The following is a 26,176-nucleotide window of genomic DNA, read 5'->3' as shown; positions in this document are numbered from 1 at the left end:
TATCTGCCCTGATAGAGCATGTGTTGGACGAACGTATATGTCAACCTCGTCCCAGTGTCAATATCCAGGATATCAAGGGCCAGTTACAACAGTGAATTTACAATGAAATCCAGACCATTAGCTGCTTACAGGCGTTGATTAATATCAACGGGTACAGTTGAAAATGTGTGCCCCGACAGGGACCCGAACCCGAGATCTCCTGCTTACATGGCAGACGCTCTATCCGACTGAGCCATCAGGGACGCAGAGGATGGTGCGACTACAGGGACTTACCTCTGGCACGCTCCCCGTGAGATCCACATTTCCAACTTACGGTCCACATACTACATTTTTAGTGACCTTGGCCACTATACTTATTACTCGTGGCAGTCAATCTACCGATTCCCGTAAGAATTTGAGCAATGTGAGTGCATCTGCACTGAAGCAGATCATTGCCCGGTATGCCTTATCTTTTCGGACATGTCCGAAAGAACAGATACCATCTTCATTTAGTTACAACAATTGTGGGCCATCTTGCCTCAGGAGAGGGTACAATGCCTTAATGACGCCCTCCACAACCGATGCGCTTGATATATTCAGGCCAGAAAGAGTGCAACGTCATGCTTATAAGTGGGCTCACACTGCAAAGTTCTCTGGCCGGCCGGTGTGGCCGGGCGGTTCTAGGCGCTTCAATCTGGAATCGCGCGACCGCTATGGTCGCAGGTTCGAATCCTGCCTCGGGCATGGATGTGTGTGATGTCCTTAGGTTAGTTAGGTTTAAGTAGATCTAAGTTCTAGGGGACTGATGACCTCAGATGTAAAGTCCCATAATGCTCAGAACGATTTGAACCATTTGCAAAGTCCTCTGTAACTTCGGCTATCTTGTAATCACTGAAACAACATCACGTACCTTCTATGAAGTTTCACTTCGTTTCCTCCTCCCCTTCTGAGTGTTTCACACTTTTGGAAGGTAGTGCATGTTTCGTACAGTGATAACAAGTGAGTCTTTATGTACAACATGCTGTCTTTGCTAACGACATCATTTTTTTCAGACTTACGTGCAGCCACCTTTTAGCGTATCAGTATGTTTCTAACATCGCCCTGACGTATTAGAAAATTCGCCTTGAAATTCTATTTAGCTCACCGGATGAGCAATAATTTTTGCATTACTCTATTCTGATCCGAATCGTTAGAAGTATTCCTACTTCTTTTCGCTTAAGTTTAGAGTACACGCTGTCTGAGAAGTAAAATTCTTCTCTCATTAACGACGAGAACGTGATATTCTACCGCATATTGGCCGCGCGCGCCCGCTGGAATTTCGGCTCGCTTACAACCTGCTGAGGCAAGCTTAGCAAGAACGTCTACTGTGTCTTCCCTTAGCCTTCCTTCTCTCACTCTTTGAAGCACCCTTCGACAAACTTGAAGTCTCTCTGCAGCTATTAGCTTCACAGCGTCATGATGAATTCGGTAGACTGGATGGTGTTTTGTGTCGCTGTTAACGTTTCATCTTGAAAGCTCAATTTCGGATATTCAGATCTGATCCTCTCAGGCTACCAATTGTGTGCCAAAATATGAAGTTCTAGTGGTTTTTTCACGTATAGCGTGGAGGCAAATTGGTAGAGAGTAGGTACTGTAGATACGTTCTTACCTGTTAGGCTTCCATGATGCTGAAAAACGTTAAGTACACAACCGGGAAAACGTTTTAAGAAATGCACCGTCAGAGACGAAGAGCAAAGTGAAACTATACTGCGCAACAAAATTAAAAGGTAACTTTATCGAAAGTCCTCGACTGTCTCCCATTGTGGCTCAGAAGTTCGAAATTTGCGTGAAATGTGTCTACACACTTCCACTTAATGGTGCATAAGCGTGGCGCCCTGCGACGTCAACCACGGATCCAGCGACGCTTCAAACAGAAAGATACCGTCACATGCGAAAAAAGGGGTCGGATCTCAGAAGTTCATGTGAAGTGTAAGGTGGGTTAATGATGTCACGTTGGAAACAGATTTGAAACCCCACCGTATTTCGATGAGTCGTCGAGCATAACGTTTCAGACCCACCGCCGCTCAGAATCGACACGAAAAGTCCTCAGGGGGTGGTAAAAGGGCATCAGTGAAACCATCCTTTCCCTTGGGGCGTCGATTCTCACATATTCCCTGCACAGACAGCCATTCACTGATTCCTAGGTGCCGGTGTGACAGGCAACCATTTCAACATACTCAACTGATTGGCATTACGTCGCTGAACTAGCGTCTATTGGGCGCAAGCGAAATCTAAGAGGTTTCGCCGGCGCCTTGGAATCAGTGAATGAGTGTCTCTGCACAGGAATACTTTTAAAGTGCCCAACAAAGATGTGTGGGTGGCACCAAGGGTGTTGCCGAACTTGGGGGTGGGGGTTCTTAGAGGGACCCTTTCCTGTTTTATTCGCACGCATGTGTCAGTAGCACACCACCGTCAACGTCGTACACCGCCCATGGCGAACCCCCGTCAATGCCTCCCCCCCCCCCCCCCCCCCTCGTGATTATACCACAGAAGGCCGAAACAGGAAGGCTGGTGAAGCATAAACACCCCTTGCTGCTTCGAATCACGTTCAAATTTCGTCGACTGGTTTTTAACTGAATGAGATTTTCACTCTGCAGTGGAGTGTGCACTGATATAAAACTTCCTGGCAGATTAAAGCTGTGTGCCGGACCGAGACGCGAACTCGGGACCTTTGCCTTTGGTGGGCAAGTGCTCTACCATCTGAACTACCCAAGCACGACTCACACCCCGTCCTCACAGCTTTACTTCTGCCAGTACCTCGTCTCCTACCTTCCAAACTTTACAGAAGCTCTCCTGAGAACCTTGCAGAACTAGCACTCCTGAAAGAAAGGATATTGCGGAGACATGGCTTAGCCACAGCCTGGGGGATGTTTCCAGAATGAGATTTTCACTCTGCAGCGGAGTGTGCGCTGATATGAAACTTCCTGGCAGATTAAAACTTTGTGCCGGACCGAGACTCGAACTCGGGACCTTTGCCTTTCGCGGTAGGAGACGAGGTACTGGCAGAAGTAAAGCTGTGAGCACGGTGCGTGAGTCATGCTTGGGTAGCTCAGATGGTAGAGCAGTTGCCCGCGAAAGGTTCGCAGGAGAGATTCTGTAAAGTTTGGAAGGTAGGAGACGAGGTATCTGGTTTATAACTGTTCCCAGTGGTTCCATCCTGTACACCAGAGCAAAATTTGTGGTCGCACTACAGTCCAAAGGCGTGTGATCACATTCAGTGTGGTTGCAAGCCCACGATGTATTTACAGAAGGGTTGAATCGTTCCAGAGGGTGTCAGCAGTGTCAAAGGTTTTGAAGAAAATCGTCCTGTTGCTCGTCGTACTGCGAACTATCGCTTTCGACAGCGAAATGTGTGGTAATCAAAGCGCCAGGGGCAGGGGTGGTTTCATTGGCGTCCTTTATGCCATTCCATGAGGTCTTTTATCACGATTCTGAGTGGCAGTGTGTCTGAAATGTTTTCCTCGGCGACTCAGAAGACAACAGCATGATTTCACCGCCGGGCGTCGCACCTCTGTTTTCCACTGCAGAAGTATCAAGAGAAGGGATGAAATGTGGGTGAGAGGGGGTGTGACGACCTTCTCATCGTGTGACATGACCGCGGTGGCGTTGGGCAGAATTGCGGCGAAATATGGTGCCAATGTGACATCATTAACCTACCTTACACCTTACATGAACTTCTGAGCTCTGGCCTTGCTGTTTGAAGTGTTACCGGGCCCAATGGTGACGTCGAAGGGTGCTGTGCTTTTGCACCATTAAGAGGAAGGTTGTAGGTACCTTCGGGCCAAAATTCAAATTTCTGCGTCTCAATCGGAGACAATTAGATGGTTTCGAAAAAGCGGCCCTTTAATTGTGTTGTACAGTGTAGAAAAGTTTCCATACTTTTCAGTCCAAAACTTTCGGTAATTTGCTACACACTGGGCTAAGGTTGCACAGTTATGTTTAAATAGCTTAAAAATAGTGTGCCGAGCCGCGAATTACTTCATCTCGTGTCCATACCGCTAGTTGAATGAGACACGCGTCTTTACACATGCATTCTTCTCATGTTGTGTTCTGCACACGACTTTTCGAATGCTTCTATCACAGCTTGGTAGTTGTGCTGTAAGGTCTTACAGAGAAACTGCCTGAGAAAGATCATACATCTTCCATAAATTGGCTACGGTATGTCGTCATTCACTCTATTTTGTGACGTTCCGACTGTAGTATGTGCCCTGCGTTTGTCCCATGTTTGATTAAACTTTTTCTTGCGAACGCCCCACTATCTTTACGAGTTACACGAACATACCAGTATGCACTCTTCGAATGAATGCTTTGCTTACAACCAGTACATGGGCACGCCGATTAACTCTCGTCGCGAAAAGAACAGCTGGTAGGCGATGGCAACGGAGTTTACTGCTTAAACTGTCAAGGGCGTACGGCACCACATCAGTGATCGTACTGTGCGTGGCACTTGGAAAATACCAGATTGATATTACTACCGGAGATCGGATTGCAACGTACTGTTTAAAGACGGGTAGACTAGACCAGATTAGACTGAAAGCCGATGAACCTATTAACAAAAAGCACCACCTCAGACTCTGGCGAATGGAGACCTGGCAAGGTGAATAGGTCAGCGGTAAGGCTAAACCCTTTTCCTCGAAATCTCGTAGCGGTTAACAACGAAATATGCCGATCCTAGCAGATCCTGCACTTCTTAACTGGAGACAAACCTTATCCCACGCATTTAAACCAGACACCAAATTGCACATGTGGCGGACTAAGAACCCCAGAACACACGGAATTACGGAAACATCAGAGACATATCACACATACACAACATAACCGCTGAACGTCAAATATAGGAAGTTCAAATGTTCAAATGGCTCTGGGCACTATGGGACTCAACTGCTGAGGTCATTAGTCCCCTAGAACTTAGAACTAGTTAAACCTAACTAACCTAAGGACATCACAAACATCCATGCCCGAGGCAGGATTCGAACCTGCGACCGTAGCGATCTTGCGGTTCCAGACTGCAGCGCCTTTAACCGCACGGCCACTTCGGCCGGCTAAATATAGGAAGTCATTAGGAACTTTGATCACTAGAAGCAGCTAAATAAATTTGCTGGCGAACGTTCCAAAGCAACTTACGCGCTAGGCCATACAGAGGGGAACTCAGTATGCAACAAAACGAGAGAATTCATAGGTTGGAAGAAGGAGAAGGAAGCACTTAAATAACAGTTGACTATGAACTTTAGGCTCTTTGGCAGCAGATGTATTGCATATAGACATAAGGGCAGTCGAATAAAATATGGAAATCACATGAGGACATATCGGGGATGTACGGAGGATGTGAAGGGATTCCCATCGAAACTTCTGCATCGTACTCGAAACACCATTGGCAGCCTGTGGGGCGGCTGTTTCCCTGCAAATCCCTTACACATCCTCCATACAGCCTCGATCTCTCCTCATACGATTTTCCTATTTTTGGAGCCCTGAAGAAAGACATTCGTGGCCGTCGATTTGCTTTGGACGAAGAGGTGCACTCCTGGGCAGAATCATAGTTCCGTAGACAGCCTCAAACGTTTTCCTGAAGACACTAACCATTTTGTCTCACAGTGGGATACATGTACTAACAGTTATGACGATTACTTTTGAAATAATAAACAGTTTACTTAACTTTTTTTCCATCTGTCTCGTTTTCATTTGACAGCCCCTTAGACACACATCAAAAAAAGTTTTGCGTCACCTCGGTTTCGAGAGTTCCGGAACCTGTACAGAAAATTGGAATAAGATCAACATAAACATCATTTCCACCCTTTTTTTTGCTCATGAAAACCACACATTGGATGTTGTACCACCATACAGCGGGACCTTCAGAGGTGGTGGTACAAACTGCAAACCGGCCGGAGTGGCCGTGCGGTTCTAGGCGCTACAGTCTGGAGCCGAGAGACCGCTACGGTCGCAGGTTCGAATCCTGCCTCGGGCATGGACGTGTGTGATGTCCTTAGGTTAGTTAGGTTTAATTAGATCTATGTTCTAGGCGACTGATGACCACAGAAGTTAAGTCGCATAGTGCTCAGAGCCATTTGAACAAACTGTTGTACACACCGGTACCTCTAATACCCAGTAGCACGTCCTCTTGCATTGATGCATGCCTGTATTCGTTGTGACATACTATCCACAAGTTCATCAAGGCACTGTTGGTCCAGATTGTCCCACTCCTCAACGGCGATTCGACGTAGATCCCTCAGAGTGGTTGGTGGTTGACGTCGTCCATAAACAGCCCTTTTCATACTATCCCAGGCATGTTCGATAGGTTTCATGTCTGGAGAACATACTAGCCACTGTAGTCGAGCGATGTCGTTATCCTGAAGGAAGTCATTCACAAGATGTGCACGATGGGGCGCGAATTGTCTTCCATGAAGATGAATGCCTCGCCAATATACTGCCGATATGGTTGCGCTATCGGTCGGAGGACAGCATTCATGTATCGCACAGCCGTTACTGCGCCTTCCATGACCGCCAGAGGCATACATCGGCCCCACATAATGCCACCCCAATGTAGCAGGGAACCACCACCTTGCTGCACTCGCTGGACAGTGTGTCTAAGGCGTTCAGCCTGACCGGGTTGCCCTCCAAACACGTTTCCGGCGATTGTCTGGTTGAAGGCATATGCGACACTCGTCAGTTAAGAGAACGTGATGCCAATCCTGAGCGGTCTATTCGGCATGTTGTTGGGCCCATCTTTACAGCATTGCATAGTGTCTTAGTTGCAAAGATGGACCTCGCCATGGACGTCGGGAATAAAGTTGCGCATCATGCAACCTATTGCGCACAGTTTGAGTCGTAACACGACGTCCTGCAGCTGCACAAAAAGCATTATTCAACATGGTAGCGTTGCTGTCAGGGTTCCTCCGAGCTATAAAATGTAGGTAGCGGTCATCCACTGCAGTAGTAGCCCTCGGGCGGCCTGAGCGAGGCATGTCATCGATAGTTCCTGTCTCTCTGTATCTCCTCCATGTCCGAACGACATCGCTTTGGTTCACTCCGAGACGCCTGGACACTTCCGTTGTTGAGAGCCCTTCCTGGCACAAAGTAACAATGCGGACGCGATTGAACCGCGGTACTGCCCGTGTAGGCATGGTTGAACTAAACTACAGACAACACGAACTTGTGTACCTCCTTTCTGGTGTAATGGCTAGAACTGATCGGCTGGCGGACCCCCTCCGTTTAACAGGCGCTGCACACGCATGGTTGTTTACATCTTTGGGCGGGTTTAGTGACATCTCTGAACAGTCAAAGGGACTGTGTCTGTGATACAACATCCACAGTCAACACCTGTCCTCATGAGTTCTGAGAACCGGGGCGATGCAAAACTTTTTTAAGAGAGAACAGTCACTGTTATCGAAAGGTCGCTTTAAGATTGTACGGAAGTGTAAGTTAGTATTTTTAACAGTGCCGGTGTATTGTTACCTAAGACACTATAAATCTGTACACAAGCTTAGTGATACGTATATTATACCCACCAAATATAGCTCTAGCTTAACGCTCGATAGCAAATACCAAGGTACTCACCCGTAGACATCAAGGTCACGGCTGTAACTGTTGTGTCTAGACAAGACAGCCTAGACACAATGAGAGGAAGCCGAAAGGCACTCGCTAAGCTACAGCAGGATGGCGTGAGGTCTGAAACAGGATACGTAATGAATGCTATAAAGAATACTTAACTTTAATCCATCCTTTTGGTACATCTGGAGATTGTGGCGATACAAGTGAGACTCTTTAGATACATGCAATGTTACTAATGGCGCCTTGCTAGGTCGTAGCCATTGACTTAGCTGAAGGCTATTCTAACTATCTGCTCTGCAAATGAGCGAGGCTTCGTCAGTGTAGTCGCTAGCTACGTCGTCCGTACAACTGGGGCGAGTGCTAGTCCGTCTCTCGAGACCTGCCGTGTGGTGGCGCTCGGTCTGCGATCACTAACAGTGGCGACACGCGGGTCCGACATGTACTAATGGACCGCGGCCGATTTAAAGCTACCACCTAGCAAGTGTGGTGTCTGGCGGTGACACCAAAGTAACCTCTATCATCTATCTTATCTTCTGTTTTTTTCTGTCTAAATTATCAAAGAATTTATTTATATTTCCATTTCACGAAACTTCTTATTTTATTTTAAGTAAGTGAAAAGCTGCTTTAACGAAAATGAAAAACGAAAGAGTAAAAGAAATGGACGGCCTCCACGTGGCAGACATGGGTATATGGACACAGGTCTTGGTGGCGGACAGCTTTGGCTCCTCCAAGCTCGGAGGACAGACGCATCGGCCAAGAGGCCAAAAACGATCCACCATGAGAAATCAGGAAATGGGTCTTATAAAAAACAGCAAGTGAAAAAAATGTGAACGCCTCACTAATGGTGCACTTCCATGTAGTGATCTGAATTGCGAGTAACTGTTTAAAATGACTGATGGCTTAAAAACAAAGATGAAAACTTCATTCCTTTGCAGTACATCAGCAAACGTAAGAGAGCTTGCTGTACAGTAATGTCACCGAATTTTTTATATGGTAACTCTTAAAGCTTTGTAATTAAAACAGACGTTATTAATATTCTACATCTTTATTTTTTGTCTACATATTTGCAGACCTTTGCCGCTTGAGGGCTCCGAATGGTAGCGTTTAACATGGCAGTGTGTAAGGTAACTATGTCGGTGCGTGAGAAACAGTGTATTGTAATCGAGTTTCAAATTCGAAGAGTTCGCCCACACATGAAGCACCCTCTCCCTCAGCATGGTAATGTCAGACCACAAACGAGCGCTGCGACGTTCCGACGCCTTGGGTTCACTATCATAGATCATCCACTATACAGTCCCTACTTCGTCCTATCCGGTTTTCATCTGTTTGCAAAACTTAAAGAACACCTTCGAGGACTTCACTTTGATAGTGATGAAGCGATGCAAGCAGAAGTGCGGTTGTGGCTACATCAAAAATGTTAAACATTCTATAGTGACAGTATCAACAATCTGGTCTCTTGTTGCTAGAAATGTGTTCGTCGCCAGGATGAGTATGTTGAGTAATAAATTTGGAAACATGAGGAATAAAGATGTAGAATGTTAATAACGTTTGGTTTATTACAAAGCTTTAAGAAATTTCACATAAAATAATCAGAGACATTACTTTTCAGCACGCCCTAGCGCATGCGTCGTTATGCTTTGTTTTCATAACTTGTTGGTCTAAGTACATAATGTTCCTAAGTAGCATACCGCTTTTAAGTAGTAAAAGATAGTCTGAACATTTGTGCCCTCAACTTTCTCTTAATATGTTATTCTTGTGTTACTTCTATCTCTAGGACGCGTACTGGGTCCATTTGCCGATGCTAATCATAGGATGCGCAGCACTGATTACGACGGTGGGTATTTCTTTCCTACCTGAGACTAAGGGACAGCCACTACTTGACACATTTGAAGAAGATACCAGACGGAACAAGTGAGTGGACATACCTTGTCATTACTGCTATATCATCTCTCTGTGACTCTGAAATATTTAATACGTGGAAATTTCACAACTATCAATAATTATGTAATATTTTTACGAGCATTAGTAATAAAGTTTTAACTATCACCAAGAGAAAATCAAGTTGCGACTAGGAAAGCTTGTGACGGTGTTAGTCCTTCTCCATTTATTCACCCTTTAATTCGACGCATTTTCCCCAACGACAGATGACTTGGAGGAGACCTTGTTTTGGCGGAGACCTTGATTTGACAGAGACTTTTGTTGCTGAGGTCGGCATTTTGGCTACGAAGGAACCATTCCGCCTCCAAAATCCTCTCTTCGTCATTCTGGAAATCCCTGTGACGCACTGGTTTCTTCATCCGAGAAAAGAGAAAATCGTCATCAGGTGTCATGTAAGGCCAGTACAAGTGCGTGGCAAAATTTGATAGCCTTCAAGAAACAGCATATATAACTGTGTCTTGTACAGAATAAGCTGGGGCCTGGTGAGGCAAAAACATACTTGGTCAGCTTCTCGCTACGTTTCGTCCTGATAGCCTCCCGTAACCTCCTCAGGATATTTCATTGGTATTCTCCTTGGACGGTTTGTCCCTTCCGAGCCTAATTTATTTGCACCATGCCACAGCAGGCCCAAAAAAACAACAGGATCACCTTGCCCGATTATACGAGCACGCGCTGAAAATTAATACCTCCGAATTTTTTATGCCAAAGTTTTTTAAGTAAATCAGAAATTCTAATTCTTTATTCTTCATGTCTGCTTTCTTATTTCTCGACATAGCCTCACTGGCGACGTACACATTTCTGCCAACGAGAGCCCGGTTTGCTGATATCGTCACTGTAGAATGTTTGACGGTGCTTCTTCCCTCAACTCCCCTTACTGAGTGTTTCTTTGATTCTGTGATGGTAGTGAAATTTGATTCCGCACGATCTTTCAATCGACTGCTGTGATTTCAGTCAGCTGCTCCTGTGTTGTTGTCTGGCGTGTTGGTTCCTGCTGCCCTGCTGTGGACGGCCACGTTTGATTGTCGGGATTGAGGATCAGCTGTTTCTCCATGATTTCCCGTTTCCATCTCGGATCTATCGTGTATCGCTGTAATGTTATCAGACTTCTGTTTCCTGGATATCTGTGCCGATTTCTCCTCGGAGTCCTCTTCGGAACTCGAACATCTCGTTTCTAGTGGCCGTTCCCTGTTTTTATTTTATTTTATTTGGATGAGAACTGGTGGGACTCACATTGCCCGCATCCAGATCGTTATCTTACTGGTGAATTGTTATTTCATGGACTTTGTAGCTGTTTTCTTGGTAGGTAGTTGCAGAATGGTCTTCATCAGTTTCAGACTCATCAGCGTTGTCTGATTTCTCACGTAATTCATTTTTATTGGTCCCATATTCAAGGGTGGGGAATTTCCCTGTAGCTAAAATAAGGGATTAGTCAGTGGATTCCACAGAAATATTATCGGCGTTGCCGGTGCATAGCTTGTGTGGATCAGTTCCTGTGCTTCGGATCTTGTCCGCTGTTGCAGATTATATTGGAGAATAAACAATCGCCATGATCAGTTTTGCCGAAGATGTCTTGGTTCATTGCATAAATAACTTGTGGGATTTTACCCAACATGAATTATCTATATCTACATCTACCTCTGCATGGTTACTCTGCAATTCACACTTAAGTGCCTGGCAGAGGGTTCATCGAACCATTTTCATACTACTTCTCTACCATTCCACTCTCGAATGGCGCGTGGGAAAAAGGAACACCTAAATCTTTCCGTTCGAGCTCTGATTTCGCTTATTTTATTATGATAATCATTTCTTCCTACGTAGGTGGGTGTCAACAACATATTTTCGCATTCGGAGGAGAAAGTTGGTGATTGAAATTTCGTAAATAGATCTCGCCGCAAAGGAAACCGCCTTTGTTTCAGTGACTGCCACCCCAACTCGCGTATCATATCAGTGACACTCTCACCCTTATTGCGCTATAACACGAAACAAGCTGCCCTCCTTTGCACTTTTTCGATGTCCTCCGTCTATCCTACCTGGTAAGGATCCCACACCGCGCAGCAGTATTCCAGCAGAGGACGGATAAGTGTAATGTAGGCTGCGTCTTTAGTAGGTTTGTCGCATCTTCTAAGTGTTCTGTCAACAAGGGGCAATCTTTGTTTCGCCTTCCCCACAATATGATCTATGTGGTCTTTCCAATGTAAGTTGCTCGTAATTGTAATTCCTAGGTATTTAGTCGAATTGACAACCCTTAGATTTGTGTGATTTATCGTATACCCAAAATTTATCGGATTTCTTTTAGTACTCATGTGGATGACCTCGCACTTTTCTTTGTTTAGTGCCAACTGCCACTTTTCGCACCATACAGAAATTCTCTCTAGATCGTTTTGTAATTGGAATTGATCGTCTGATGATTTTACTAGACGGTAAATTACAGCGTCATCTGCAAACAATCTAAGGGGGCTACTCAGATTATCACCTACATCATTTATGTGAATCAGGAACAGCAGAGGGCCTATGACATTACCTTGCGGAACGCCAGATATCACTTCTGTTCTACTTGATGATTTACCGTCTATCACTACGAACTGTGACCTCTCTGAGAGGATTTCACAAATCCAGTCACACAACTGAGACAATACTCCATATGCACGAAATTTGATTGATAGTCCCTTGTGAGGAACGGTATCAAAATGGTTCAAATGGCTCTGAGCACTATGGGACTTAACATCTATGGTCATCAGTCCCCTAGAACTTAGAACTACTTAAACCTAACTAACCTTAGGACATCACACAACACCCAGTCATCACGAGGCAGAGAAAATCCCTTACCCCGGAACGGTATCAAAAGCCTTCTGGAAATCTAGGAATATGGAATCGATCTGAGATCCCTTGTCGACAGCACTCATTACTTCATGGGAATAAAGAGCACAAGAACGATATTTTCTGAATCCGTGTTGGTTATGTATCAATAAGTCATTTTCTTCAAGGTGATTCATAATGTTCAAGTACAGTATATGCTCCAAAATCGTACTGCAAATTGAGGTCAGTCATATGGGTCTGTAATTCATTGGGTTACTCCTATTTCTTTTCTTGAATATTGGTGTGACCTGTGCTACTTTCCAGTCTTTAGGAAAAGACCTTTCGTCAAGTGAGCGGTTGTATATGATTTCTAAGCAAGGCGCTATTGTGTCTGCATAATCTGAAAGGAACCTGATTGGTATACCACCTGGACCGGAAGACTTGCCTCTTTCTTAAGTGATTTGAGTTGTTTCGCAACACCTAAGATGTCTACTTTTATGTCACTCACGCTGACAGCTGTTCTGGTTTAGAATTCTGGAATATTTACTTCGTCTTCATTCGTGAAGGAATTACGGAAAACTGTATTCAGTAACTCCGCTTTAGTGGCACCATCATCGGTAACATTTCCATCGCTATCGCGCAGTGACGGTATTGACTATTTTTTGCCACTGGTGTACTTTACACACGACCAGAATCTCTTTTGGTTTTCTACCTTATTTTGAGACAGTGTTTTATTGTGGAAACTATTAAAAGCATCTTGCACTGACATCCGCGCTAAATTTCGAGATTCCATGAAACTTAGCCAGTCTTGGGGATTTTGGGTTCTTCAGAATTTGGCATGCTTTTTTCGTTGCTTCTGCAACACTGTTCTGACGTGTTTTGTGTACCATGGTGGATCAGTCCCGTCTCTTATTAACTTATGCGGTAGTGATCTGTCTGTTGCTGTCGATACTGTATCTTTGAATTTGAGCCATATCTGGTGTACACTTACATAATTAGCTTGGAAGGAATGGAGACTCTCTCTTACGATGGTATCAAGCGAATTTTTATCTGCTGTTTTAAATAGATATATTTTGCGTTTATTTTTAGTGGTTTTGGTTGATATGGTTTTGAACCTCGCTACAATGACTTTGTGTTCACTAATCCCTGTATCCGTCATGACGCTCTCTATTAGATCAGGATTATTTGTGGCTAAGAGATCAAGTGTGTTTTCGCAACCATTTACAATTCGTGTGGGCTCATGACCTAATTGTTCAAAGTAATTCTCAGAGAAAGCATTTAGTACAATTTCGGAAGATGTTTTCTGCCTACCACTGGCTTTGAATATGTATTTTCGCCAACAAATCGAGGGTAGATTGAAGTCTCCACCAATTATACCTATATGAGTGGGGTACTTATTTGTAATGAGATTCAAGTTTTCTTGGAACGGCTGTTGAGTATAACCTCTACCCACAGTAATTCGCAGGCACTATCTGTTTCAACTTCACTACAGGATAAACTACTACCAACAGACACAAACACACCACCGTCTACTTTATTCACTCTATCCTTTCTGAACACGGTTTGCACCTCTGTAAAAATTTCGGCAGTATTTATCTCAAACTTTAGCCAAATTTCTGTTCCTATAACGATTTCAGCTTCACTGCTTTCTATCAGCGCTTGAAGCTCTGGTACTTTTCCAACACAGCTACGATAATTTACAACTACAATACCGACTGTTGCTTGGTCGATTCTCGTCGTGTCTTTGCCCTGCACCCTTTGAGACTGGAGCCCTTTTTGATCTTTCCCGAGACTATCCAACCTAAAAGCCGCCCAGTCCACGCCACACAGCCCCTGCTACCCATCTAGCCGCCTCCTGTGTGTAGTGGACACCTGACCTATTTAGCGGAATCCGAAACCCCACCACCCTATGGCGCAAGTCGAGGAATCTGCATCCTACACGGTCGCAGAACCTTCCGAGCCTCTGATTCAGACCCTCCACTCGGCTCTGTACCAAATGTCCTCAATCGGTCCTGTCGACGATGCTGCAGATGGTGAGCTCTGCCTTCATCTCTCTAGCAAGACTGGCACTCTTCACCAACCCAAATAGCCGCCGGAAACCACCTACTAGGATGTGTGACGGGATATCGGTCGTCACAGACATTCAGATAGACCTAATCCCATTTTGGCTCTGAATCTTGCATCTCTTAGATCACTTTTCGAATTCGATATTTCCGACCTGTCCGAAATTACAAAGTACCTGTATCAAGTCATTGTGCTCTAGGCCTGGGGGAAGATTTGGTATCCTGACAGTTTTCAGTTGACTGTTTGGGTTACCTATATTAACGGTACTAACAGAATGATCACGATGACAGAATTCTTTTTGTCTAGGTTTTTCAGTAATACTCTGTCTAACATAACTGAGCTATGCAATTTACAAAATAAAAATAAACACGATACTTTTCATTATCCATTTGAATGAACTCCACATTATCGTCAGAAATACCGAAATTGTCATGCAGCTAGTCACTGAATTCCTGTCAAAGGCGAACCTCCAAATATTTTTTCCTGATCGAATCCATGGACATCATTAGAACTACGAAGCAGAACCTCCGCTTCACGAACAATACACAAAGACGATGAACAGAAAGAATTACAACTTGCAAGTACAGTGGCTGCACGAAAATGGAAATGAGCGTTGGGCGTCATTGGCCGGGAGCCCCCATACAGGGCAGGTCCGGCCGCCTTGGTGCAGGTCTTATTACATTCGACGCCACATTGGGCTAACTGCGCGCTGGATAGTGATGAAATGATGATAAAGACAACACAACACCCAGTCCCTGAGCGGTGAAACTCCCCGGGAATCTAACCCGAGTCCGTAGGACGGCAATCCGTCACGCTGACCACTCAGCTATCGGGGCAGACAGGGGCTGCACAAGGACACTCCGAGCTAGGTGGCGCAGTGGTTAGCACACTGGACTCGCATTCGGGAGGACGACGGTTCAAACCAGCGTCCGGCCATCCAGAGTTAGCCTTTCCTTGATTTCCCTAAATCGCTTCAGGCCAATGCTGGGATTGTTCCTTCGAAAGAGCACGGCCAACTCCCTTCCCCATCCTTCCCTAATCCGATGGGACCGATGACCTCGCTGTTTGGTGCCCTCCCCCAAATCAATCAACTAACCAACCAACCAGCACAAGGAAACGTGATATACATATACAGCAACACTTGCTTACGTTACAAGTCAGTCATACCACGGAGCGCCGCACCGCACAACACAGGCTGAGCACTCCACCGTGACTTGAGAAGTCGGCGCACTGTCCGAAACACGCGACCCACGGGCGCTATGCCTCCCCCCCCCCCTTCCCCCACTTTAAAGATTATTTGTGAGTCCTGTCCCAATAACATAACGATAAATAGTAACAATAATAATAATTCCGTGAGGTTCAATGGCATGGTGCTAGTCTTTCTAGTGGGCGCCACTTTACCGACTTGTTTTTCCCTATCCTAACCCAGTTATCCAACGGGGAAAAGCGTGACTATAGTTTAAGGTGGAATCTGAACCACGTGTCGTTTCTGGCGTCTCCTCATATCGTTGAGAGGTGAAGACTAGGCGAAAACAAAGACTGAGAAATCCGTGGTCCGACCGAGATTCTATCCTGTGACCTCTCGGTTTTTCGGCACGCACTTTGCCGTTTTTTTTTAAAAAAAATTTCTGTTTCTTTTGTTAAGAAATAAAAGAAAATGAAGACAAAAAAGATGGAAGCAGCAGGAAAATGCTTGTCCCGGCAGGAAAGAACGGACAGTAAGTTCAGGCTGGATGGAGACAAGATGGGCAGGGGTGGTATGCCTGGCCATGATGCCTCCCCTCCGCCTGTTACTGTGCTTGTCCCTCACATATTGCCGGCCTTTTTTGTTCTTTTATTTTTTTTATAATTTGCTACAAAAAAAGAAAAAATGAAACAGAATCACAGCTCATCCTACATGGCTTCCGCCATTTAAATAATAAAAAAAATATTTTCCAGACGTTGTCAGCAACAATTTTGTTCATTTCCTTTGTATTAAAGAAGGAAACAAGAGAAGCATCGCCACAGAAATGAAAATAAAACTGCGTAAGAACACTGCTGAACGGCACCATGACGAGAATAGCGCAAGGACCGGTTAACTCTACCGATACACTGACGACGAAATAGAAGGTTCAGCATATTGGCGAATAAATGGGGATACCATGGTAGGCGCAAACACTTTTCTAAGGGGTGTTGCAGCGTAGGTTGTGCTGAGAAATAATAGTTAGAAAAAAAGATTCGATACGTTGCACCGTTTCCGAGTTAATTAGCATTTACGTTAGACAATCAGGCCACTGCGCACGCAGATTGAAGCGGCCTGCCAGAGACGGTGTCGCCAAACGTGTCCTTCGTTTGGTTTCCTAAAACCGAACAAGAGAATGATACAAAAATTGGACACGGGACAGTAGTAAGGATCGAAACCGAGCCAAGGGAGGGGCAGTTTCGTGAACTATCATCTACGATATGAGAACAACTGACACGAATAGTATCTGATTGGCCGCTTACAAGCTTTTCAGATTGTTTCTGACCATCCTCTATAAACATCTTGCTTCCCCTGCGCAGGCGCACCAAACCCGACTAGCAGTGAATATTTCGGTAGCCGCCTATCGTTTACAGACCCAAAAAGTAGAAAAGGAGTTTCAATTCTCTTCACAATGCACTGCAGTCTGGACCTTTGTTCTCTTTGGTTTAGACAATAGATATGGGCTCAATACCTAATGAAACGCAAATGGAGATATGTGAGATCCAGGTATATTCAGATTCGAAATCAAAAGTTAGTGAAGTTGGTGTACCAGAAGTTTATAAATATTTCCCTACCAAGTCTGAAAATGCACGAAAATTTGCGTATATTATTTTCATGTATGGAAATAGTTATGAAGGAACGGAAATAGACCTGTCAGATCCGAGATTTCATACATTCACCTCAGTTCGTTTTTGAAAGTTATTTCTAGGAATTAGTTTTCTCCCGTAATAGGAAAGATATTAGCAACAAACAGATATTAAGTTTCAGAAAGAAAACATTTGCCCAGGTCAGCTTTCGAGCTTGACATCCTTGGTGTAGATAGGCCTACTTGCCTCGCAGCAAAGAAAAACATTTCCTGTCTCAGATTACGTTACCGTGAGCTAACTGCAGAGGAGTGGACAAAAATATGGCAACACGAAAAATACGACACATTATCATATGCAATACGGCGGAGAAAACATGCTGCCAAACGGTTCAAATGGCTCTGAGCACTATGGGACTTAACATCTGAGGTCATCAGTCCCCTAGAACTTAGAACTACTTAAACCTAACTAACCTAAGGACATCACACACATCCATGCCCGAGACAGGATTCGAGCCTGCGATCGTAGCGGGCGCGCGGTTCCAGACTGTAGCGCCTAGAACCGCTCGGCCACACCGGCCGGCAAACATGCTGCCATTCAAAACAGCTTCCCGTCGTTTCGGAATGGATGAATACAGGCCCTGTATGATTTCAAGGCAATCTAAAACCATTCTTCCTGCAAAGTAGTGGCAAAGTGAGATAATGATAATGGAAGTGGTCAATGATCACGTACCCTTCTCTCCAAAGTAGATCACAAATGCTCAATAACACAGAGATCTGGTGACTGAGTGTCCAAGGCAGACGCGACAACTTAACCTTGTCGATGTTCTTCACGTGTATGCAGCCAGATTTCATCGTCCTGACGACACGATATTTCGACCGTTCAAGTGGCCGCTATATTCATGTGAGATAGCAGGTGCCGGAACTGCGGTAACATTAGATACGGTGGCGCCTTTACCTCAGGACAGGCCGCTGCGTGTGCGGGAAAACTGAAATGGGTGCATTCCAGAGCATAAAGGAGCCGCCGTGTTGATGTTACTTCAGTTCCGACGTGATTGTGCAGCTGCAATCTCCCCTTAAGATGCCGGCCAGGTGGACCTTCGAAATATCGTGTGTCAGGACGACGAAATCCGGCTGCATACCCGTGAAGAGCGTCAACATTTATTACACCGGAAAAATGTACGGAATAACAACTTATCCTCGTGCTCACAAAGGCACTTCTGGACGATGCGAGCTGTGTCAACAGGAGCCCCGCTGTCTTGGAACACAGATTCACAATTGGGAAATAAATATAGTACCATGGGACGGACAAAGCCAAAATGGTCACATAATCCTTGGCGGTAATGCGACCTTGGAGAGCAATTATGAAGCCCATGGAATACCACGATATGGCTGTCCAAATCATCATCAAAACCCCGCATGTTTCACTCTCGGGATGTAAACTAGGGCAGAGGTTGGAAACAGTGTGCAACAAGACTTATCGAAGCAAATGACTTTCCTCAATTGTTTCGGCATAATGTATTCCTGTTACGGGCATTTGTATCACTGATGAATTATTTTAGAATTGCATCTGGACCTGAATTTCTCTGCTTGTGGCTCTCCCTTCGTTCTGTTTTGTTACTGACACAGTTCGCGAGAGCGGCATTCAGTCCTGCAGTGACTTTTGCAGTTGTCGTCAGTAGTAGGGAGTTGGGGTTGCGGGAGCAATTTTGATATCAAATCGATATGAAAACTAATTAAATTGATCAATTAATCACTCCCGCCCCCGCCCATCCCGCACCCGACCACGCCCACCTCCGCCCCAGATGACGTCACATGTTTTCTCAGCTGCATGTGCGCCCCAGCCCCCTCACCCTCCCACTTCCCTCCCACTCCCCTGCGCCACCCCCTCCCCTCCTCAACCTATCCTATTGGCGGGAATTTCGAATTTTGGTGGGAATTCCGAATTTTGGTCGGAATTTCGAATTTTGACCGGAATTTCCATGTCCCAGGCCCGATCTGAAAACCCACCCCACCCCCCACCCGGGAATTGGCGGGAAATTAAAATTGGCAGTACCCTTTCCGGGACTCGAAACCTGGTCCTTCTGAGCAGAAAGCCGAAGTGTGCTCCCCTAACACAATTAAACCACCAGAGGCACTTGGAATTGATGGGAAATTAAAAATGGCTGTGTCCTTTCCGGGACTTGAACCCTGATCCTACTAGATGGAAAGTCCAAGTGCAACCTCTAACACATGGAAACTGTCCAGATGCGGGAGAGGAAGGTTAGGTTAGTGTACTCTATTTATTTTGGTCGGGAAACTGATGCAAAGTTCGATCCTAATTACATAATTAATCACAAAGTTCTGGCCTAATTATACAATCATATGCATAGTACTACACAAGGATGGCATAAAATTGCAATACAACACAAAAAATGATGATACTTTACAACTGGTGTTACCCTGCTGGGGAAATATTTCTCAATACCACTCGAAACTACCGACAGACATACTCAAACTCTACCCTACACCTACAAGCTGGCAGGAAAAAGGCTGGAGTGTAAGGTACTATTTTTATTCTTTTTGGCAGAAAATATGTTCAAGTGATGAGATGCTGGTGTTGGACGGAAAGGAGATTAAAAAGTGTATTACCTGTAAGCATACAGTATCTATCGTTGTCTGATATCAGAGTTCGCTAGAGATGTCTGCTCAAAAACCATCCTGCAGGCCAGGTAATCGAAGCCAATACGTGTTACCACGAGTGATGGAAAAAAATGTGTCACATTTCTAATTAGACTTCGAAATTGTCGTGAAAAAACCAGCATTCGTAATGAACGGGTCATAATGCAGCACATGTACCGGGGAAATCGTCGTCCTAAAAGACTGCAGAGGAGGTGGTAGTTGAATGTGCATTCTCCTCAATAGACGTCCACAAAATGCGGAAAATAGAGGCCCCCTGCCTCCCTCCCTCCGTCCATCCACCTACGGGGGGGGGGGGGGGCACATGTTCCTTCAAATGGTCAGCTGCACTGCTGACCACCTCATGCTACGGGCAGGCAACTGTCCACCCTTTGCTGCCACACTCTGTGGTCACTCGCCGCACTTGGCTTTCCACCATGTGGCCGCTGCCTTAAGGCGGCGGTCCTAGTCAACAAAAGGGAAATTTAGTAGCATAGCCCCGCACATCCCGAGGATGCACCAAATGGGTATTCAAAAGTCGCCCCCTTTGCTGTTTTTTGCTGACCCATGCACGGTTGCAGACCCCATCAGGCCCACGCGATATGCGGCATGCATTTGATGTAGCGGCCCCTAGCACAGAAGGAAAATTTAAAGGCATAACCCCACCCATCCGGAGAACGGTCAGGATCAGAACCCGGCTTTCCACCACCTGGCCGCCGCCTTAAGGCGACGCTCCTACGCACGCACAGTAGCATGTATAGTCACTTAAACAGTAGGAGATAAAAGGACGGCCACCTCAGGTGCAACTTGTTCGTCTAAAATATAGTGACAGATGCCCCACATGCCGCCCTCCAGACAGAGAACGGCTGTGTCTGGCGACCACCACAGCAGACATGTCACCCCTCCCCCTGTCCACAGCAGCACGCCATTAGGCAATCGAGAACAATTGTATTTGACGTCAACACGTCTATGTCAAGCAGCTATTATAAAAAACAAAACACATTTGCGACCATAATAAATGTCCTCTTTCCATGAAAATAGGTAAGGTCGATTTTCTTTTAGTTTTATGAGCAAAATCGGTGTAGTTTTTAGGTTCGACTGCTGTCGCATCTCATTACTTTGTGATGTCCAGCGAAGTATACCGCCACCGATCACAAATGATCGGCAGGGACATGCCCACCCTGCATAAAATCAGGAAAAAAAACTTTGACTATTTTAATGCGAGAACTACCAATCACCACAGAATTTCCTCGTTAATTCCAAACCGTTATCAGAGTAAAGAAAAAGTGAGAATTTAAACTCCAAGGAAAAAAAAATCTATATTAAGCTATTTCTTCCAGCTCGTTGCACAAATTACACGACCTGAGATCGTCTCTCGCATTCAGTGTCTGCAAATAAACTCTAATGCATATGTGTATTACAAACATTTCAGACAATCTTTCACGCCAGTGCCACACATGTCGGAAAAAAAACACATTCAGTTAATGTTTGACAACAATAAGCTATAATTCAAAAGAACATAGCTGTTTTGTACACTATGATAGTTCCCCTTTTACCAATGTGATGCTGTATGGTACTAGCGTTTACGAAACAAATCAAGAGAGCCTATCTCGCCCTGTGTAGGTGGGAGATTGAAATTTCGTTAAAAGATATCGCCGCAAGGAAAAAAAAAAAACGCTTGTCAAGAGTCATTCCGTGGTGCCCTAGCCATCTCTTCCACCCGCCAGGCAGCACGTCATTGATATCAAATGGATAGGCTAATTAATTAAATTGATCATGACAGTCACTTTGTATGGCCGGTAACTTTTTTTCAGCAGTTGGATTATACTCGTCAAGTAGGACAACTGGGAATCCGTTGAGGGAACACGATGTTCTTTTCGAAGAACAGTACTGAGAAATGACATTTGAAGCTGACCACAGAAGGATTCTGCAACCCACAACATACATTTCGCGTAACGGCTGCACTATTAAAAAACACGATGATAACGCCTATGTTACTATCACTCTGCATAAAAAGCAGTCTCCTGTGTACAGGCACATATGGTCCCAGAAAGGACACAGCCATTTTTAATTTCTCGTGAATTCCAAGCGTCTCTGGTGGTTTAATTGTGTTAGGGGAGTACACTTGGGCTTTCCGCCCAAGAGGACCAGGGTTCGAGTCGTGGAAAGGTTACTGCCAATTTTAATTTCCCAGGTGGGGGGCTGAGTGGCTTGTCAGCACAGGTCTTGCCAAAGAAATTCCCATGAAAATTCAAAATTCCCACCAAAACTCGAAATTCCCGCCAATAGGGTAGGTTGGGGGGGGGGGGGGCGGGGTAAAGGAGTGGAAGGGGGAGGCGGCTGGGACACATGTGCAGCTGAGAAAACACTTGACGTCATCTGGGGGCGGGGTTGGGCGTGGTCGTGGGCGGGTTTGGTTGTTCAAAAAATCAAATGGCTCTGAGCACTATGGGACTTAACTTCTGAGGTCATCAGCCCCCTAGAACTTAGAACTACTTAAACCTAACTAACCTAAGGACATCACACACATCCATGCCCGAGGCAGGATTCGAACCTGCGACCGTAGCGCTCGCGCGGTTCCAGACTGTAGCGCCTTGAAAAGCTCGGCCACCCCGACCGGCGGTTTGGTAGGGGCCGGGGGTGTTTAATTGATCAATTTAATTAATTTGAATATCTGTTTGATATCAAAATTGCTCCTGTAACCCCAACTCCCTACTTCTGTCATCCCCTTGTTTTTCGTCACAGTTCAATGACAGTGTGTCACTATCATTCAACACACACTTTTGTTCGATTTGTGAATTAGTGGATGATGTGTCTCCGATTTCTATGTATCCGGTATAAATCTTTGATGTGGTGTCTCTTGCAACACCAAACAATTCTGGTACCTCGGTTACGAAAGCACCCGGCATACGAGTACCAACTTGGCTATGTTCGAATTCACTTAGCTACGACATGACGCACTTATAACTACACATAGCACTGTTCTGACGACGACTGACGCTGAGGACATTGTACAGGTGTCGTTGATGGTCAAAAACGATGGTGCAACCTGCAGGCTTGGCTAGCTTTTTCATTTATGTTCAGGCATGCTTTTCTCGCTGTGTTTCCATAGTTTTGTCCAATCCCCATATATCCTGCGCTCCCAGGCGCTAGTTCCACAGGGCCGTTGAGATTCTGCTTGGCGTTCAGTATGGCCCTCCTGAACGCAACGACTACGTATTACCTAGAAGGTCCTGGGATTCTGACCGATGCGAGCGCCAACATTGCGGAACAATAAACAGTAGTCTCGATAGGAACGCTCCATCCATTGTCAAATTCCGTCAGATACTAATAGACGTTTCTACTTCTTACAAAGGACATAACACGATCTTATCACAAACAAAAAACATTCGAATGAAAAAAACCTCTGCGTAATCATTTCTTATACAGGATGAACTTTAATAAAACCGACAAACTGCGGTGACGGATTTCAGATTGGAAATGAAGGAAAAAAGATCCGACGAACATGTGCCCGGAAATGCATCGTTGCCACGGCAGATGGCGCTGACGAATGAAAGGTCTTTTGACCACGTGGCGTGTGATTGACGCAGCGTATTGTAAGCAACAGAATGGTCCTATATTCACGTCGGGAACAAGCCGAGAAGGCGTTTGTGTACTGCCAAGCAGATGAAAAGCGTTGAGATGCAGCACGGCTATACCAAAACAAGTACTGTCTCAGACCCCAACCACGTCACACAAGATTTCATGCCATATTTGGGCGTTTGTGTGAACATGGGTCCTTTCTGACAGACGAACGATCAGGACGGCAACGCACTGTGCGTACAGCAGATTTGAAGGACCGGGTTCTACAGGGTATTGAGAAGAATCCTAATACAAGCTCCAGGCAAGTGGCCCGCCATCATAGTGTAACCCGGAGTACAATTATGTGTCTTCTGCATGACAACCGTTACATTCGCTATCATCTGCAAAGAGTGCAAGTATTATCAGCAGCGGATTTCCCTCTAAGGGAAGGATTTGGCGATAGTTTTTGCACCAGACCATTACAATTATGGGATTTCTGTCATCATAAATCCATGATGTGACATGTGAACGCGTGCATTGCATCCCATGGAGGCCATTTTGCACATTTGTTGTGACATGGATGCGATGCAGCTCTGTACTGCATTTCGGGACGATTTGTTGTGGTTGCACGCACACCGTCCATTTCCGAACACATGTTCGTAGAACTTTTTTTACCACTATTTCCAGTCGGGAATCCGTCCCTGCAAATTGTTAGTTTTGTTAATGTTCACCCTGTATACAGAATTTAGAGGATGATCGTGCTTCTTACTTTGTGTTGTTGGATTAGAATGTTAATGATTTGTATATGTAAGGAAGTGTAACACTTCACGCCAGTTTGACGTTTGTTGCACAGCTTTTCCATGATGTTGCAGTTTTGATGGCCAACAGTGCGTTCCGTTTTCAAGTGTTCGTTTTTCCCGCGCGCTGTTAGAGAATGAAACGGTAGAGAAATAGTATGAAAGTCGCTCAATAAACATGTCTTCGGCTTGTTTGTCTTCGTTGTTGGTCGTGAGCACAACTTTATGGGACAAGAACAAAAGCTGAGTGTCCTATTGACGTGGTGATCATTCCAGAAGGTGAGTAATCCTCAGACGTGGCCTTCTTCCGAATATGGGCCTCAGAGCTCAAAATTTTGCAAATATACTTCGCAAAATCGTTTAGTCAGTTAATTATAATATTTTAAAGTGATTTACTGTCCGCCACATTCAACTAAAACACTAAATGGAAAATACTGGTTTCGACCATCGCCAGCCATCTCGAGATCTGTATCCTTGTCATGTGAACAATTTGTAATAAATCCACTACAATCAGTCACATGTACATGTATGGTAGCGTATGCCTCATATCCTTAAAAAACAAAACTCGGAACAATGAACGATATCTGATAGTGGTAATTCGTCTCAATGAAACTTTTCACGAGATTTCTATTTTTCATCCTCACGCGAAGTAAAACAATGAATTGGGAACTCTTTAATGTTACATTAAAACGACTTTTTGAATTAATCTGAGAAGGTTCGCTACAAAAAAACTGTCGAAACCGGTTTTGTTTGCGTACAAATAACTAAGTTCCTTCTTTTTTTTTCAGGGAAGAAGTGGGAGATCAGAAGAGTTACACCTACAAAATAGTCAACCAACAGGACCAGAAAACAGTGACGAGTAACTGTTAAGGAGATCGGAATTACGAGAAAAAAGTGGAAAATACTCATTCTGGAAATAAAAAAAATCGTCTGCTGTTGAAAGGATGCAAAAGAACGAATTATTAGTTAAAAATTGGAATTTACTGGCCCATTTTCTTTAGTTTAAGAATTGTCATATTTGTGTTCCTCTGGCGAGTTAAAAATGTTGCCAAATTATGTTTACTGATATTACCTTATCCTTCAGAATATTGCTTTCATCTGAGAACTGTTATAAAAACTTGTTAACTGAAACGAAGTTTGAAGTATTATTATATGCAAATAATCCTTCAACGCACGAATCTTCTGCATTAGTAACCTTTCTTCAGAGCTTGACTACGATTTAATGTTTTTCATATCTCAGCGCTGGCGTGCACACACGAAACATTTGTACTTCTTTCATATTTTACTTCACGAAAGCCAGTTTTACGATAACAGTTTCATGATACTCATTTTGCCTACTGATTTTGGAAGGGAACAATAGCAACTCGAAGTAAAGAAATTGTCGGAACTGAAAACCCAGAAACAGAACTGTACAAAATACATAAAGTAAATTATAAGTAGCAGACACAAAAAATAATTCAATAGTTATTTTCGTGTTGCTTCGTGCAGAAAAAGTAGAAAAGTATATACTTAAGTGTGGTAGCTTTCACAACGCAAGGAAAAATAAAAAAAAAAATTACAAATCAAGAAGTTTTGTGTCGAATGTGTTGAACCCAAAAGACAAAACGCGTGGTTGTAGCGGTTTGTTTCAGGACAAGTAATGCAATTTCATATTCTGAATGGAATGTAGCATGATATGTAAACGTGTTAGTGTGTCCCGTAAGAAGTGAAGCCCCTTTCTTCCACCAGCTCCGTTCAGCGGCGAGGACGAGTAATAGCTGGAACATACTCATGACTCCTGAAGGTTTTCCAAGTATCTTCTGTTTTATTCAGGTAAGAAAACTGCGCAGTAAGTCCATCCACTGAACCGTATACTGGAGAAGATTTGCACTCACGAGACGAATCCTCTTTTATTTTTTTTTTAATTTTATTTATAAGGGGGGATCAAAAAGTTTCCGTTCGAAGACCGTACAGTCCAGAAACGGCGTGCCAATTAGATAAAATTTAGTGAAGGTT

The 26,176-nt window shown here is 44.6% G+C and overlaps 1 protein-coding gene across 1 annotated transcript in view; it reads left to right on the top strand.

Moving 5' to 3' along the window:
* The window catches only part of LOC124556445 (organic cation transporter-like protein), a 201,285-nt gene extending 176,031 nt beyond the window's left edge, over positions 1-25,254 (top strand). The window contains exons 10-11 of the mRNA XM_047130395.1: positions 9,338-9,474; positions 24,970-25,254. Of these exons, the coding sequence (XP_046986351.1) occupies positions 9,338-9,474; positions 24,970-25,051 (219 nt within the window). The 3' untranslated portion in view covers positions 25,052-25,254. The remainder of the gene's footprint in view (positions 1-9,337; positions 9,475-24,969) is intronic.
* The last annotated feature ends 922 nt before the right edge of the window (positions 25,255-26,176 follow it).

The sequence above is a fragment of the Schistocerca americana genome, chromosome X (genome assembly GCF_021461395.2).
Source record: "Schistocerca americana isolate TAMUIC-IGC-003095 chromosome X, iqSchAmer2.1, whole genome shotgun sequence".
Classification (NCBI taxonomy): Eukaryota; Metazoa; Arthropoda; class Insecta; order Orthoptera; family Acrididae; genus Schistocerca; species Schistocerca americana.
Note: the sequence above shows the minus strand (reverse complement) of the source record. Positions and strands in the feature narration are given on the sequence as shown.